Source organism: Stenella coeruleoalba (assembly GCF_951394435.1).
Source record: "Stenella coeruleoalba genome assembly, chromosome: 12".
Classification (NCBI taxonomy): domain Eukaryota; kingdom Metazoa; phylum Chordata; class Mammalia; order Artiodactyla; family Delphinidae; genus Stenella; species Stenella coeruleoalba.
This window is the reverse complement of record NC_137158.1, coordinates 63630559-63649076: the sequence shown is the minus strand read 5'-3', so window position 1 is coordinate 63649076 and position 18518 is coordinate 63630559. Positions and strand designations below refer to the sequence as shown.

The window sequence follows — 18518 nt, the reverse complement described above, 5'->3', positions numbered from 1 at the left end:
GGGGAGTCTCGCTCAGACTGGAAGCAGCCACACCTCCAACATAGCCCATACTGCTTGGAAGTCAGTGGAGGAGGAAGGAAAGGGACAAGGAGGCAGTTCTCTGCTGAAACTGAAGATAATAGAATGTACCTTCCATAGTATTTCTGCCATAGGAAATAGTGTTTCTGACAGCGATGTATGTCATTGTAAAACATTTTTCTTTGTTACAGAGATGTTGCTCTACCAGATACACAAGTAGAATTTCAGGCAGTCAAGAGGTCTCAGAAGTTCACCTGTTTAACCCATTTAACTCACCTAGTCGTAGCCCAGCACAGGGTGCATACACATGGAGGATTTAAAAATCAGCCTAGGTGATGAAGATGAAACATAATGACGTCATTTGTATTTATTCCTACCTCCACGTATGGTGGAGTTATACCATCATGTCATCAATGCCTGCATTGCCGAGGCTGATGTATTGTTATAGAGGATAGATACAGCAAAAATTGTATGTGACTGGTTACTCAGTGTAAAGACTTAGATGCTCATTTTTAATGTGATCACACATTAATTTGATCATTCTGAAGGCCAACGTCCACATATGATTTTTATAAATTTATTTATTTGTTTTTGTTTTTGGCTGTGTTGGGTCTTCATTGCTGCATGCAGGCTTTCTCTAGTTGCGGCGAGTGGGAGCTACTCTTCGTTGCGATGTGTGGGCTTCTCATTGTCACGGCTTCTCTTGTTGCAGAGCAGGGGCTCTAGGCATACAGGCTTCAGTAGTTGTGGCATGTGGGCTCAGTGGTTGTGGCTTGTGGGCTCTAGAGCGCAGCCTCAGTAGTTGTGGTGCACGGGTTTAGTTGCCCCGCGGCATGTGGAATCTTCCTGGACCAGGGCTCGAACCCGCACTGGCAGGCGGACTCTCAACCACTGCGCCACCAGGGAAGCCCCACATATGACTTCAATGTGATTTTTTTTAATGATTAAGATGCTCTAAAATCAGTCTGGTGAGTTAGAGAAGGTAAGTGTTTCCTTGTATGAAAACAACTCCCACTGAGATGGGCGTCAGCCATACTCATCTTTCCCGTTCCTGCTTTGAGGTGGAGTAAATGCTTATCCATGGTGTTTTGAGATGATGAAAAAGTTTATCTTTTAGACACATGAAAAATGGAGTTTTTGTCAGGCATTAGTAATTGCCATAATTTTGCCACAGAATATTTGTTTACAAAGTCAAGTTCAGCCCTGCCTGCCCGAAAAATCTTGCCTAAAGAAAACTGAATAGCATATCCAGAGGTAATGAATTGAGGAAAATATGAATGACTGTTTCAGACATTTAAAAAACTGAAATGGCTAATTACACTTATTAAGTGAACTTCCTTTCTCAACTAGTCCTAAAATATGATCACCTATGACCTTTGCTTTATACATATTTGCTAGACTTCTGTAGTGTCTTAAAAAAAAGGTAGCAATTCCTGATGATATATGGGTTGTGTTCCAGAGTTTATTTATGAATCGGCTGTTTGAAAGCTGGAACACATTCACGTTATAAAAATATTCCATGTGCAACTGATAACCCACAAAAGCCTATTTAACCTATTATCTAGTAATGTTATCATAGAATCTCTATGAAAAAAAAAACTCAGTTATACATTCAACACTTTCTAAACATCTATTCTAATAGTACAATGATCTACCCTTACATTGCTCATATTCTGTTTTGAAAGCTGAGTTTCTCCCTCTCCCAGTCCCTTCTCCCTGCCCTGTCGTCACCCATCCATAATTGCTCTCCTTCCTTAGCCTACATGAAGGCTAAACAGTATCACAGCCTCTCCCTACCTCGCTATTTACAGAAAGCACACACCCTTTTGAAAATTTTCCAAGCGTTTTCACTGCTATAAAACAAAGGAGGTAGAATAACAAGTGTTTGCAGAAGTCTTGAGCTTGTGCTTCATTTGTATAAACCACAAAGAAATCATGGTTCTCTGTCCCTCCTAGATTTTCCCTGGCACATCTAGGCAAAGTGGCAGGTTTGAGGGGGCACTCCAAGACTGCACTGAGATTTATTCACACCTCACTAGAAAGCTCAGATATTTCTTTAAATATTTTCCTTTCTGACAGTGATTCCACTGGAATTCTGAAAACAGAGCTGGTGGTCTAGAAGCAGGTTCTTGGTTAAAGAACAGGGTGGGGAGACATTCAAGTCCGGTGGCTGGTGACCAATGACCAGTACCGAGGCCAGTCTTCCGTGGAATGGAAGGGGAGCAGCCTGGCTAACGGCAGCTCCATTCCTCCCCACCTCCACTTGGTAACTGTTGAGTTTTTCCCTTTCTTCTAGGAGGAGCTATCTATACAGATTTACCCTCCTCCTGGCTTCTCCAGCTACCCTAGCTCCCAACTCCCAGATGGAGGTTGTCAAGTAAGAAATGGCCTCATAAGATGCATTCCAAAGGCACTTCGAAGAAAGGAGTCAGTTTATCAGCTTAGTTTTGGCTTAGCTCTTCGTGACCCCGAAAGACCTTAAAGCTTAGGCAGATTTAGAACTTGTAATTGGATTCTCTTGTTTGAAATGGATGGTAGCATCCTTCAAATGAACATATGTATGGGAAAACAAGCATATAAGTTGCAGCCTGTAAACCGAATAGTCATCAGTGTCCTGTAAAGAGTCTTTCCGGCCTGATACCGTTTGTCAGGTTGTCACACCGGCCACCCAGTCGCCTTTGTGAGTTGGCAGTCCTCTGTAAAAGGCCTGTTTCTTTTCAGATTTGGATCCTTTCCTTTCGTTTTTGTTCTCGCTCGTTACTACTTTTAGGTATTGGATGGGTTCCAAAATTTGAGATCCTCTATTTGGGGATGTTTTGAGTGTTGCAAAGAAATTGAACAGATAGAATGCCGTGTCTAGTAGAAAGATAATAAAGAGAGCAGAACACCATGTTCTGAGTCTCACTTTTTCTTTCCTGCAGAAGATTGAAGGGATGCTTTGCGATTCAAGTCCCTTTCCTTGGTCTGATACTGAGTCTGGTCATTTGCTCTAAGCATACCAAGGTCTTAGGTTAGTCACATTTTTTGCACTCCAGGATGATAGTCTTAATTACCTAATAGAGTCGAATGTATTTTCACATCACAAGCCACATACCCCTGAAAGTCACTAGCAGGGTGAGTCCGAGTACAGCATCTGTGCAGAGCTCCCAAGGTGGGAGTCAGTGCTGTGTCACTGCAGGTGTCGTCAGCCTTCTGCTCTTCTCAGCAGTTCCCCGTTTAACAGCCTATGATTCTGGCTTTGAAGTGGGCACAGAAGTGGCCAGGAAGTATTCTTCTACTTTTGCTGCACTGCTACGTTTCCTATGCGGAGAAGGTGCCAGAGAAGCAGTTCGATTCCAGCCCAGCCCGCAGTGTCTCCCATCAGAGCTGGCAGAAGCCACAGCTTGAACCAATACAGATTTGGCTTGCAAACCTGAGAGGGGAAGTGGTGGATGTACCCACACGGAGCAAACCTAGTTGGTAAGCTTCTGATTGAGACCGAACACTGTGGCTCCTGGCAGATCCCATTCCTGCCTTTGTTGGCTTTCCTCTGTCTCCCAGGAAAGTAAAGTCGTCTTGGAGCTTTGATAGTCCTCTTCCTTGAGAGTGGTTGCCTTCTCAGTAGAGTCCAGGCTGACAGAAGCAGAGAGACCTAAACTGCAAGAGATGAATACACCGACTCTGGGGCAAGGGATCAAGTGCTGGTGTTGAATATAAATTATACTCAGGGCTGTGTTCTCACACAGCAATGAAGATGCAGAGAACTTGAAGTTACAGAGAAAGTGAGATAGGGGATTACTGATATTTGATTACTGTAGGCATGTATTAGAAATGACGAAATGCAGTGCAATTAAAGAGTGAACTTGAGGGACTTCCCTGGCGGTCCAGTGGGTAAGACTCCGCGCTTCCAATGCAGGGGGCCCGGGTTCGATCCCTGGTCAGGGAGCTAGATCCTGCATGCATACCACAACTAAGGAGTCTGCATGCCACAACTAAACATCCCTCATGCCACAGCTAAGACCCGGCACAGCCTGCCCAAATAAATAAATAAATCTGTCTACCAAATGAGAAAAGAAAGGAACAGAAGAGCAAGTATCCTGATGCTTTGAATAAGTTGAATGCAAATATATATGCGCATACGTTTTTGGAAGGGGCTTTTACTTCTTAATTTACAGCTTTATGTACTATTTGAATTTTCTAACCATATGATAGACATTTCTTTTTTAGATAAAAAGAATAAATGGGTTATTCAGGTGAGGGGATTATGGAGCTTTCAAAGTTTTATCTTCATAGTCTTTGTATAATATAGAAAAGCTAATGTTATTTTTAAAAATAAATCAATTGAAATTTTTATTTTTATTTCTTGTTATAGGCAAGTGTACAATTAATACCTACTCTGATACCTTCTCTCTCAGCAATTCTATAAGTGTAATTTAGTCCTGTAGCCAAACTGTGAGTGCTTCTGTGCAGTTAATAAGCAGTTGTATATAGGGCCTTAGGATACTAGATAATTGGAAAAAAGGAGAATTGTGGCTAAGAAATTATCAAGAGCTATTCTAGATGACCAGGTTTGCTCTGGGAGAACCCTTTACATTCTTTTCAGAAATCTACTGGCTTCTAAATTGTTTGAATTCCTGTGGAATGGATTTCTATCACAAATGATGTTATTAAAACCCTGATCTGGGGGCTTCCCTGGTGGCGCAGTGGTTAAGAATCCTGCCAATGCAGGGGACACAGGTTCGAGCCCTGGTCCGGGAAATCCCACATGCCGCAGAGCAACTAAGCCCGTGCGCCACAACTACAGAGCCTGCGCTCTAGAGCCTGTGAGCCACAACTACTGAAGCCTGCGTGCCTAGAGCCCGTGCTCCACAACAAGGGAAGCCACGGCAATGAGAAGCCCGCGCACCGCAACGAAGAGTAGCCCCCCTCGCTGCAACTAAAGAAAGCCCACGTGCAGCAAGGAAGACCCAATGCAGCCAAAAATAAATAAATAAATAAATTTATTTTAAAAAACCAAGCAAAACCCTGATCTGGCATCTTTTGCTCTTTTTTTTTCCTGCTAATTTTGCTCCTCCTGCTGTTTTTCACATTCTAAATGCGGATCTGCTTTAATATAATGAAGCAGCCCCTGTTTTGCTTTCTGACTCCTGGAAGAAATTGGAGTAAGTTATGATGTACCAAATGAAGGCGGTGCTGAAATCCAAAGTGCGTCCAGACTCCCCAGTGTCGAGCCTGCTTGTGAATGCCTTGAATGAAAAGCCATTCTCTAAGACACACATATGAGATTTTTTTTTTTTTTTTTTTTTTTTTTTGTGGTACGCGGGCCTCTCACTGTTGTGGCCTCTCCCGTTGCGGAGCACAGGCTCCGGACGCGCAGGCTCAGCGGCCATGGCTCACGGGCCCAGCCGCTCCGCGGTATGTGGGATCTTCCCGGACCGGGGCACGAGCCCGTGTCCCCTGCATCGGCAGGCGGACTCTCAACCACTGCGCCACCAGGGAAGCCCCATATGAGATATTTTTATCGTCTGACCACCACCTAGTTTTGTGTGCCTTGTTTTCCTTTCTGGTTCATCACTGCCCTTTGTAGCATTTTATTATCCCCCATTCCCCCACCTAAATTAAATCCTCTGCTTTTTCTGAATCTCACCCACCTTCAGAGCTCTTTTGGAGCATCCCCTCAGCCCTCAGTGATGTCTGACTGGGTTGGGAGAGGTGATTGTTGGGGAATAGAGGGAGCGGAAGCTAGCAGGGTGGGCTGGGGCCAAAGTTTGGAAGATATTTGGAAGCTAAGACACTTGGACTTCATTCTGTAGTTAGTGAGAACTCTGTTAGCTTAGGGATTGCTTTTAAGGGTGACTGCAGAATCCAGAAAAAAAAAGTGATTTAAACAAATTAGGAATTTTTTTTTTTTTTACCTACATCAAACATGGAAGTGAACCGTTGCTAGTACTTGTTCAGCAGCTTAAAAATGGCAGGGCCAGATCTCAATTATTCCCATAGCCTCTCCCTCGTGATTGCCTCCTGGTTACAAGGCAGAAGCTCTACCCTGAACATCACATCCAGGTTCAAGGCAGGAGGAAAAGGAGCGGGAAGGAACAAACCCACCTGTGTCTGCTTCTCCTCTGAGGAGCATTCCCACAAACCCCACCAGCAACTTCAGTTTTCAACGTTTTGGCCAGAACTGTGCGTTGTGGCTAACTGGGGTTCTGTTAGAAAAGAAGCATCAGAGAATAGATATTTATTGGGCAACCAGCATGGATTGACCCAGAGCCTTCCCTATGCAAGTTTGCAGTATGAATTTCCAACCGAGAAATATTGCATCAACCATTCCCTCCACCCCCCCACTTTTTTTTTTTTTTTTACTATAAAGCACAGTTTTTGCCTCGCCTCTCATGAGATTATCAGTATTTTGACCTTTTGGAAATAAACATTCAAAACTCATGTACGGGACTTCCCTGGTGGCGCAGTGGTTGAGAGTCTGCCTGCCGATGAAGGGGACATGGGTTTGTGCCCCGGTCCGGGAGGATCCCACATGCCGCGGAGCGGCTGGGCCCATGAGCCATGGCCGCTGAGCCTGTGCTCCAACGGGAGAGGCCACAACAGTGAGAGGCCCGCGTACCGCAAAAAAACAAAACAAACAAACAAACAAAAAAAACCTCATGTACGATAGAATGAAATCAAATGCTAAGTAGTGCAGGGAAGCCTTGGAGTGTAGTAAAAGAAAGAAATATGTTGGAGATACGAATAGCTAGAAAAGATTTCATGAGGAGACTTGAACTGGACTACGAAAAATGGCCTGGATTCTGTATGACACTATCATGGTGCATACGTGACATTATACATTTGTCCAAACCCAAAACACCACCAAACGCGAACACAAACGTGAACTATGGACTTTGGGTGATAATGATGTGTCGGTGTAGCTTCATCGAGGGAAGCAAATGTATCACTCAGTGCAGGATGTTGTTGGTGGGAGTGTGCATGTGTGGAGGCAGAGGGTACATGGGAACTCTCTCTACTTTCTGCTTAATTTTGCTGTAAACCTAAAACTCAGAAATAAAGGCTATTTTTCTTTAAAAAAAGAAAAAAGATGGATTGGATTTAAATAGTTGGAGAGATGGTAAGGCTGATGTTCCAAGGAGAGAAGAAAAACAAATAAGGTCACAGATGTAGAAATGACTGCAGCATAAGACAGCATGGTGAAACTGGGTTGGCCCGTCGTCTTAACCTTTAAGCTAAATGTTCAATAATTACCTGAAATGAATTGGAATAAACTTAATCTTTCATTATTTACCACTCATTCCTACTGAGTTTTTCAGCGTTAACATAAGAAAATTTAAAGTGAAGTATTTTGCCGTTTTCTGCCGAGGAGGAGGGAGTAATGATGCATCTTCTGCAACCATGTGTATATGTGAAGCACAGATTAAACTCATTCAGTCAGCTAATACTCAAAGGATTGAAATTACTTTCATGTTTCTTTGCAAAACTAAGTCCACTGCTTATTTGGGATTCTTTCTGAGAACTGTACATTTACTACCTTGATAATTATATTTTGCATTTAAGTACAAAATCTTTTCTGTTTTGTGGCCAAAACTCATGTTGTAAAACACTAGCATTAGCCATTTTAGTTTTCTTTCAAGTTGTAATCCTGTTAAAAGTAAAAACTTCTTTCAGTTGGTTACTTTAATTAAGGCGAGGATAATAAAGTTGAGTTCTAATTATTTTTCTTTCCCAAGTTATTTAAACAGTTGCTTTTAATTACACATTGAATTTAATTGAATTCTATTAAATTGAATCTAATTGGGTCTAATTGATAAACTCCCTACCCAGCTGTTGAAATTTAGACAATGAACTACAACCTGTAATTTACCATTTCTCAGTGAGACTGGAAAACAATATGGTTGGGGTTTTCACCTCTTTTCTCTACTTTGACCTGGACTTTGCTCGATCATAAACATTATTCATATTATGGGGCAGAGATCATTTGTGTAGCAGCTTGCCTTGTGACTGGTGATAAATCGCCAGGAACGTACGTCACCCATGGGGATGAAAAGGCTTTCGCCTTTTAATCTGGTTTATATTAATACAGGAGAAAAATACAGCATTTTCTATTCTCTTTATAGTGTTGCCATCTGGCTGGAGGAAGGCTTTTGTTTATTTTTTGTTTGCTTTTAAATAAAAGCCTTTTGGGTTGAATGTAAAGCGTGTAGTGTTTACTCCTGTCAGCTAAATGTATCAGAAGGACTTTGTAACACGAATCAAGAAGCTGCTTTTGGTGGTAAACAAAAGACCTTAAGAATTAATTCCCAGTTGTTTCCACAAAATATATGGAACATGTGCTTTTCTGAAATGCTTTTCTTCATTTCAGCTAAGGTGGACCTTTTTTTGGCTTTTTAACAAACAGATTATCAAAACAAATTAAGTTGCTTTGGATAAAAAATTTGGGGTTCACAAACCCCTCAAAGGTGAAATGCCTGTTTTGTAGCCTGTCTGATGCTTCCAGCCAAAGGCTATACTGGTCTCATGCTTTATCCCATGCAGTATACGCAGTGTTCTGTATTTGGAGACTGACCCTGGAATTCCCCAGATACTCACTGTAAGTGATACTGGGCAAACCTTTCTAACATGTGGCTGCCAAAACAGTCATTTGATTTTGAGTCTTGCCTGACATAATGTCAAAACCATCCAAAGATGACACTAACTAGCTTTTGTTTTCTGACGTGGAGTGATGTGACTGTGAGCTGACAATTCTTTTGGCCATCTTTTCGCTGCAGTCTCAGCAGCCGTCAAAAAACGGGCGATTCCCGTGGCCCCGTGTCTCCACGGACCCATCTCGTGGGTCTAATGCACATGTCTGTGTCCTCTCCCTCGTCGCTCACCTTGGAGCATCTGCGTTCTCACCCCTGTGCACTGGTTTGCACACCCAACTTCCCATGGGGCCGGCTCGCGTCTGCCCCTCCCCCTGACACACGAGGTCTCCCGGCTCCACAGCCTCTTCTGCTCACAGGAGCCCTGAGCCCGTCATGCGTGGTGCCCACCCGTCCAGCTCACATCTCTTGTGTATACCTCCACGGGAGCATTGGGCCTCCCGGGTCCACTGTCACCTGTGCCCCTCGTGTCTTCCGGTCACACATGTGTCCGTGGTTCTCCCCTGTGTAAATATCATGCCCCCACCCCCGTGACCCTTGGGCACTGACCCGCGTGTGTTGCTGGTGAGCACACCCAGGACTATGTTCTCACGGCGCCTGTACCCTGCCCTGACCTGCCTCTCGGAGGGACGGCTGGGGAGGGGGCCGGCTGCCCCATTACCAGAATGTACAGCTCGTAGATTTTTTTTTTTTTTTTTGCGGTACGCAGGCCTCTCACTGTTGTGGCCTCTCCCGTTGCGGAGCACAGGCTCCGGACGCGCAGGCTCAGTGGCCATGGCTCACGGGCCCAGCCGCTCCGCGGCATGTGGGATCTTCCCGGACCGGGGCACGAACCCGTGTCCCCTGCATCGGCAGGCGGACTCTCAACCACTGTGCCACCAGGGAAGCCCAGCTCGTAGATTTTTAATGGGCCTTTTTCACTTAGAAGCTGCACATTATGGAACATTAAACAGTTTGTCATAGAAAAAAAAAAAGGGCGAATGTGTACTTTTCTTTTTACTTACCTTGTCATTAATACGTTTTATTCCTGGACTTTTGCCACAATTTGTTTGGGCTACATCATCTACCCTCTCTTCCTCTCTCCTTTCCTTCTTCAGGCATTTATTCAGTGTCACCTGTATGCCAGATAGTGGGCTAAACACTAAAGGTACAGGGGCTATAAAGATGAAGGCACCATCCCTGCCCTCAAGTTCCTCTGTCTGGTAGAACTTATCACAGTTCTGCACCTGGCTAAGTATCAAAGACGAAGTTGATAGATGACGAACTGTTAATAAACAGCTACATGTATCTGTTTCATTCTTCATGCCTTATTGTTCTGAAGATGAGTGATGTTTCTGGTGAATTCTGTTCCCATACATCACATAACTAGGCACAGTGTTGGATTATATTTGGAAAATCAGTGTCTTTGCATTGGGTTTGTATTGTCTCCGTATTGGACAAATTTCTTTGCTTTTTGGCTGAATATCGTTTTCCATCACTGTCATAATTTGTTTTTCATTATGAAGAAATGAAGTTATCAGAAAGTGACTTTCAGTCACTCTTCGTTGTTGCTGGATGAGCAGCACTGGGTCTTACAAGCCTCTAATGTAGTCTAGTGTAGCCGCCAAGTCATTACTTTTTGTTCTATCTGGAGTGTGTGAAATGCAAAGAAAAACGTCTTAATTGCATTGTTTCTGTCAACAGAATGAGTAAGGAAGATGCAGTGTATGACTCGGATACACATTATTACCAAATGTTCTCATTTAATTGCATTTCTTTTTGCAACAAGAAATGAGCAATAGAGTGCTGAATAAATAGTTCATGGTTCTTATTGCTGCCAGGCTAAATGTGGGCAGGTGTTGTGCCGTACCATGAAGTGGTTTATCCTGGTGCAGGGGGGCACATCAGACTCGGCACTGTTTTTCAGTGTCTCTAGTTACAGACGTTGCCATGGCACAGTACCTGTAAGTTTGCATAGTGAAGTGGCTGTCTTCATCATAAAGTCCAAACTCATGGAATTGGAGGACACATTGACCTCGGCCTGTTTGTCTTATTTTCAACTGCCTGCCTTACTAAACCCACCATTCTGACTGGTCAGTCCCCTGATGCTCTCTCGTTTTTTTTTTTGCCTCGGTAGTTTTGCATATGCCATGTCCCAGCCAGGCGTGTTCTCTGCTTCCCCACCACTTATACAGATTCGCTCCATTCTTCAAAATCTTTATCCAGTGAAGTTTCCCATCACTACTACCCCCTGTAGCACCTCCTCCCACCTCTGAATCCCTGTAATACTATACCATTTATTTGGTTATTAGTCCTCTATAGTGTATTGATTTTTGAAAACTGAATTGGTCTGGTTTTGTAACTGCATGTATTTGCATATTGTCTCCTCCAAAGGATAATGAGCATCTTGCAGGTGGACGCTACGTCCTATAGTCTTCATATTCTTAGGGCATGGCACAGTGGCTGGCCCATGGGAGTGTCTGTAAATGTTTATTGAAAACACCACATAACATTTCTGAGCCTGGGAGTATTGTGGTTCCATTGATAGTAACAAGGAGACTGAGTTGGCTGATTTTGTGAGGACAGTTAGTTCAGATTTTGACATAGTTTCAAGTGATAGCAGAGATACATGAGCATATATTCCTTAGAGGTGGAAGACTGTTTATAAATGCAGATTTGCAAGGGACTGAGGTCAAGATTGTGCTTCAGGCCATGATAGGGAAGAATGTTTCTAAAGGAAGAGAAATTATTGGGGGAATCAAAAGCTCCCAGGGGTCTGGAAAAGGAAAAAGCGATAGAAAAGATGCGTTATTCACTTAATATTATTTTCCCAGTACTGAGCACAAGGTGTTCCGCGGAGTAGGGTGTTGACTGAATAAATGTGAAGAAAACTGAAGTGAAGTGGGAAATTAAACCTAGGTTTGTCTCATGCTGACTCCCATGGGCTTTGATTATTCCTATACAACTTCACATACAATTATGAGGAATTTAAACTGAAAAGCTCTCCATCATGTGGGTTAATCAGAAAAGTCATTAGAAGTTACGAGATTGCATTATGTCCTTCTTATCCTGATGCAACTTTCATAAATAATATTGGATAAAACATTTAATAGCTATGACTTAAATGCTACAATACTCCTGGCAGCTATATTAGAATAAATTTTAACTGTCAAGCAAATAAGCAAACAGATCTCATAAAGCAGAACATTTTAGGTGAAACGCTCTGAATTACCTGAGAGTTACTCTGTGATCTTTATATGTTGTGATTTTAAACCAGTACATTCTTCAATTGCCAGAGCAGTATTCTGCGGCCAGATTTTCAAATACGCTATTTATGATTCAGGTTCTGTGATTCACTAAGAAAGGCTCAGGACTCAGCATACGGTCATACTTGTGGCTAAGATTTATCGTAGCAAGAAGACGTAAAGCAAGACAGCGCTTGCAAGGCCTGCAATGTTGACTTTTGTTCTGCGCGGGTAGATTGAAACTATGAGATTGAGACAGATGAAGTTGCAAAATTCAACCATTTTTAACTACAGAAATGACAGTTGTGTGCAGTTCAGCCTCTCGTTCTGTCTTCTGGTTTACTCCCCCAAAGTTATGTGTGTAGCCTGTGGGGCTGGATTCCACAGAGTACGACCCATCATACAGAGCTGGGAATTGAGGGCTAAAGTTTTGCTGTTTCCCAGCCCACATGCCACCCTTTATAATGGTGACAGAAGTACATAATTTTTGTGGAGGTCAAGACTACCTATCATTCAGTGAGTTTAAACTCAGCATTGTCCTTAAGGTCGCAGTCATAAATATCTTACATTTTACTAAATTAAGCATTTGTTGGACCAGTTATCTTGATCAATTGAGAGAAGACTCTTCAACCGGACCATCCAGCCAAAAATAGAAACAAAGCAGTGGGAACCCCATGACCTTTATGGGAAGACACTGCAATGAATGGTAGAGGATATGGATTACAGAGACACCTTGGTGGCACTTCCGGGAGCTGCAGAATTTTTACTGGATGAAAGCTCCAAGTGTCTGCTGCCTGCATATTTTGTTGCAGAGTGATTTAGAGGCAGAGTCCCAGACCACAAGGGTGCTTCTCTCCATCCTTCCTCTTGTCTTTAATACACTTACATGTGACACTAATGGAATAAAGCTTTCAAGCTAGCAGGAAGATCAATAAAAGTTTTATAAGGCTAGCAAACACTTATTGAGCGTCATAGTATATGGCTTAGTTTTCTTTTTTGAAAAATGAGAAGAAAAGAGATTCAAATAAATAATACTGGAAAGTCACTTGGGTCATTTTAGAAATGGTATTATTTTAATGGTAAATTTAAAAATAGTGTATGTAATCCTACCTGCTAGTTATCTAGGATTTCCAGATTTTTAAATGTTTAAATCTTAAAACGAATAAATTCCCCCTTTTCATTATGTTCTCAAACAGTGAAATTCCCTGCACTTGGTTTAAAAAAAAAAAAAAAATACCTCAGAAGATTTTATTTTCCTATTATGATTGAGGGTTCTTTTTTTTTTTTTTAAGGCTCACACTTACTTAATGTGACGGTAACTTGAAAGGTATTAAATCTCAGAAAACTGTCATCTCTCTAAGCCCCAGAAAGATGGATGATTACCTCTTCCCAAGCCAGGTTGTACCCTGGAAACTGTACCAATAAGTCCCGCAACCTGAGGCCCCCAGGAGGTGCGATTGTACCTGAGCTGAAAACCTCTGAAAGCAGCAGCAGAGCCAGACTCTGCTCCCCAGGAGCACTGTCCCCAGTTTGACACAGGTTTGCTTTCCCTGTTAGCGATGAGCGAACACAGCCCAGAGGAACTAGAAACCTTGTTTCCCACATTGGTGTAGGAATAGGGAGAGAGCCTAAAATACCTTCCACCATGTATTGAGCCTTGCAGTGGGCCTGGCAGTCTCATTTAATTTTCACAACTCTGAAAGTGTTTTCCTGCACTGCAGATGGGGAAATGAAGGCTGAACGGTTAAGTGATGTGCGGCCGGTTCACAGCTTCTAAGGGGCAGAGCCAGGTCAACGGACTCCAAAGCACACCTTCCCCACAAACTCAAACACACAGCTACACCTCCGAGTGTGGGAGGCCCAGGACCTTGAGGAACGGCGTAAACGCTGAGAGAAGGAGGGCTGAATATTTGCTACACACCTCCTATATGCCAATCCGTGTTCTTAACATCTTTTCAACTAATCCTCCCAACGACCCTGTGAGTTAGGCAGATTCACCCCCGTGTTACCTACTTAGAGAAGTCAAGAAACTTTGAAGGTCACTGAGCTAGTTAGTAGCAGGGCTCACAGCTGAACCCAGGTCTGTTTGAGTTTCTCTTCCCTCTTACCATGATAGAGTGTTAACCAAAATGGTTTTTGGAGAAATAAGGACCATTACATTGGTGGAAAGGAAAGACCAATAGAAAAGCAGAAACATAGCCTGAAAACTTTAGACAAATGTTCAACCTAATGGTTAAAAATTAACAGTATATAATCTTGGGCTAAATAGCCTGACAACTTTTTAAATTACCTTTATTTTACTAAATTTAACCTGTCAGTTTTATATGAACATAACACACTTTAAGATCAATTTTAAATTTGTCTTGTTAAGAATAGGACTCAGGTCTTTTGTGATAGAAATGAATTCCTGAGATCCAAATGATAATAAAGTGGGCAGATAGGGCTTCCTTGGTGGCGCAGTGGTAGAGAGTCTGCCTGCCGATGCAGGGGACACGGATTGGATCCCTGGTCCGGGAAGATCCCACATGCCGCAGAGCGGCTGGGCCCGTGAGCCATGGCTGCTGAGCCTGTGCGTCCAGAGCCTGTGCTCCACAAAAGGAGAGGCCACAACAGTGAGAGGCCCGCGTACTGCAAAAAAACAAACAAACAAACAAAAAAGTGGGCAGATAGGTGTTCAACTAGAGTGGATCTGTTAAAAGTCAGATGTAGATAAATTGGAATTCAAGTAACCAGACCTGCAGTTTAATTGAAATGTATAGCTTACAGTTGAGTTTCAAGACAAAGCAAATTACAACCAAAAAAAAAAAAAAAAGCTTTTTATCAGGGATTAATCAAGGATTATTTGGAAAAGTCACTTGCACTGACCATGTGTTTAATCTCCTTCATGGTCTACTGTAACGTAATATTTAGCTAGGATTGATGTGTGTTGTCAGGACCTGGGGGCAACTGCAGATATTCAATCACCAGAGACAGATTAAATTATGTCAAATATGCCAAGGCAAGAAAGAAACGAATACATTTGAAATATTTTCTAAACAAATGGTCCTAATTATCTTTCATTTAAGTAAAAGTAATAAGTAGAAGATCCCTTAAACAGCTTACTAGTTAAGGCTTTATTTACTATGTGCTGGAGGTGGCTATATAATAAAAAGAAAATAATAAAGGTATTGCAAATCTGTGTGCCCTCCTTTCTGTTAATCATCCTTGTGAGCAGTTTTAAGATTACCTTGCAGAATATGGAAGAATGTTGTTCTATCCATATTGAGCACCAGAGTTCCAATTAAGTCAATTTTTGGTCGTTAGGGGCTACCTCTAAAATTGTGAGACTATAGGCCAATACTAACTAGTATGGACTTTACCTGCCACGTGGTGATGAGTGGCAACTTGTTTTTGGCAAGTAGGATGAGAGTGTGTGTTATAGCAATCAGTGTTTATGTTTGAACCTGTATTGAAAGCCAACAAATTATTTGAAACTGGGCAGTTAAACAGTATTAAACATACTATGTAAGATGCTTTCTACTGTTTAGTCTGTTTAGTTAACTCTTTAGTTAATACTGTATGTAATTGACAGACAGCCATAATTTGCTATATTCTTCATTCAGAGGTAAAAGGTAAATTTAGTAACTTTTTTTTTTTTAGTCCCTCTTAGGTGCCATTTTTAAATTTAGTCTTCCTGAAGCATAACTACTGTCACACCCTTTCAGATTCCAAAACCTTGAACCAGTGAGTCCTGTTTTCTAGTTATTAGCCATTTCCCTCAGCCTAATGGAGGAGATAATAAATATGTAACATGTCAGGGATGAGGGCTACAGACAAAGCAGAGTAAGAAGGAGTGGGCGGGGCTTCCCTGGTGGCGCAGTGGTTGAGAGTCCGCCTGCCGATGCAGGGGACACGGGTTCGTGCCCCGGTCCGGGAAGATCCCACATGCCGCGGAGCGGCTGGGCCCGTGAGCCATGGCCGCTGAGCCTGCGCGTCCAGAGCCTGTGCTCCGCAACGGGAGAGGCCACAACAGTGAGAGGCCCGTGTACCGCAAAAAAAAAAAAAAAAAGAAGGAGTGGGCGGTAATGCGTGATAGAGGTGCTGTTTTAGATAGATCAAGGGGACTCTAATGTCACATTTGAGCAGAGACCCAGTGGAAGTGAAGGGGAGACCCGTGTTGACATCTGGGGGAAGAACATTTCAGGTACATGCAAAGGCTCTGAGATGGACTAAGTCAGTCAGTATGATCTGAGTCAGTATTATCAGAGTAATTAAGGGGGAAAGTGGTGCAAGGTAAAGGCCAAACCATACCTACCTTGTAGGCCATGGACAGACCTTGAATTTTGCTCTGAGTGGGATGGCGGCTGTTAGACCTTGGCACCGAGGAGTGACATGACTTATGATTTAATGGGATCACTCTGGCTGCCGAGATGAGAATAGACTGAAGAGGATCAGTGGTGGGGTCAGGGAGACTGGTTAGGAGGATATTGCAGTCACAGGGAAGAGGAGATCAGAAAGGTAGTGGTAGAGGTGATGTTTTTTAAGGTAGAGCTGTAAGAACTTACTAATGGATCAAATTTGGGGAGTGATTGGAGGAGAGAAATCAAGGATAATTCCAAGGCTCTGGGCCTAATCTACTGGAGGAACGGAGTTGCCTGAATGGATGGGGAAGACTGGGTGGAACAGATTTTAAGGCAGAGGGTAGGAGGCAGGGAATAACAAGGGCTTGGTTTTTGACATGATTTGTGAGAAGTAGCAAAGATACTTTAAATATCTTTTAAAAATATATTCAAGTCATATGTGTGAAGAACAATTTACCTGAAGGACCCTATACTTTATATAACCAGAGAATTGCCTGATATTTCTGCCCTTCGGTCCCTTCCTAGAGTACATTTCCCTTAGTCTCTTGAATAATCTTTGTCATTGAACATTTGCTAGAGGCGTTTCCAAAATCCTAGTAAATTATTTCCCTGTTTCCCTTTTGGTGACCTGCTTGGTTATGTTCTTGGAATTTTTTGATTCCTAATGCATGACCTTTTTAAGAACAAAGATCAGAGGCTCTAGATCCCAGTCTTATTTCTTCCCAGTTGCTTTATGTATAAACTGGGACAGCCAGGGTGAACAAATCCGTGGACCCTGAACATGCCACCACTGTAGGATTGGTTAGTTGAGCTGAGGCTATTGATTTTTTTTTTTTTTTTTTTTTTTTTTTTGGCGGTACATGGGCCTCTCACTGTTGTGGCCTTTCCCGTTGCGGAGCACAGGCTCCGGACGCGCAGGCTCAGCGGCCATGGCTCACGGACCCAGCCGCTCCGCGGCATGTGGGATCTTCCGAGACCGGGGCACGAACCCGTGTCCCCTGCATCGGCAGGCGGACTCTCAACCACTGCGCCACCAGGGAAGCCCCTAGGCTATTGATTTTTGAATGTGTTCTTCCCACTGAACAGTGTGCTCCTTGAGGGCAGGGGTTGTTGGCTGCTTAATCTTTATATTTCCTGAATCTAGCCTAGCATTTGATACAAGGGTTAACAGTAAATGTTGAATATGTGAATGTTTCTGAATAAATTTTAAGAAACTAAATATGTCTTTTCTCTTTTGTCTCACTTGTATAGCGCCTGATGGCAACAAAGTGCAAGATAAGAAAACCGCGGCCACCAACCGGCCTGCTTCTGCTATTTCAGGACAGAATAGCAACCACACAGGAAATAAACCAGGTACTATGCATTGCCTTTGCTGTGGAAAAAGGAAGGTTAACCCAAAGGACTTAGTCATGCTAGAATTTAGGAGAGCTTGGTTTCAGTCCTGCCACCAAAACACACACTCAGACTGACTCGTATGAATATGTCAGAGAACCTCTCACACCTTGATTTTCTCTCTTTAAAATGGAGATTCAAGGCTATGCCCTACTTACCTCTCAGAATCATTTTGACAGTCAGTGAGATGGTGTATGTGAATGCACTGTTTACTGTCAAGCAGTGTGTAAGAGGAAATAATTTTGCCATTCTGCCTGCAATGATAGATATGACACCATTTTCTGTACCTGTATGCCCAGCATTGTTGCATATCTCTTTTGTGACTTTTTCAAAAACCACTTAAGGAAATCATTACACACAGCATAGCTGGTATAGAATGATGTTTTTGTTCTCCATTCCCTGCAATGATTGTACACCTACACAGTAATTTCATCTGATAGCCTGTGATTCATGGTCTATTCCACTCAGTGATACGACGAAGCAAACACTCTGTAAACATAATACAAACAACTGAATAGACCATGCAGTTGCTTCCAGGTATCAACCATTGCGTGGTCCTTGGGAGAGACTAACTTACAGTCTGATGATAAGAGACAGTCAAAGGAAGGTAAAGGCAAATTGAACACCCCATGAGGTTCTTGGAAGCGTACTTCTTGCTGCATCCAAGGCCAAAGTCACTCAAGAACAGTGAATCAGTGAGAATAAAGATGGAAATAACGGTACCTAGCCCCATAGAAAACATTCCCTATTGCACCTAGTTTTGTGGGGCTTTTTTTCCCATGTGGAAAAGGTCTTGAACAGAGAAGGTAAATCTAGCTTGCCGTTTAGGAGAGAAATAACCAGTACTACTGCAGGTATTGCATGAGTAACCATTACTGGCAAATGATGTGTAGTTTCAGTGGAGTTTTAATTTGTAG

The 18518-nt window shown here is 42.8% G+C and overlaps 1 protein-coding gene across 6 annotated transcripts in view; it reads left to right on the top strand.

The window, feature by feature from the left end:
• MAP7 (microtubule associated protein 7) overlaps positions 1 to 18518 on the top strand; it is a 167144-nt gene that overhangs the window by 86037 nt on the left and 62589 nt on the right. For all 6 annotated transcript variants that reach the window (XM_079939822.1, XM_079939823.1, XM_079939825.1 and 3 more), the window contains exon 2: positions 17461 to 17562. In XM_079939822.1, the coding sequence (XP_079795948.1) occupies positions 17461 to 17562 (102 nt within the window). The remainder of the gene's footprint in view (positions 1 to 17460; positions 17563 to 18518) is intronic.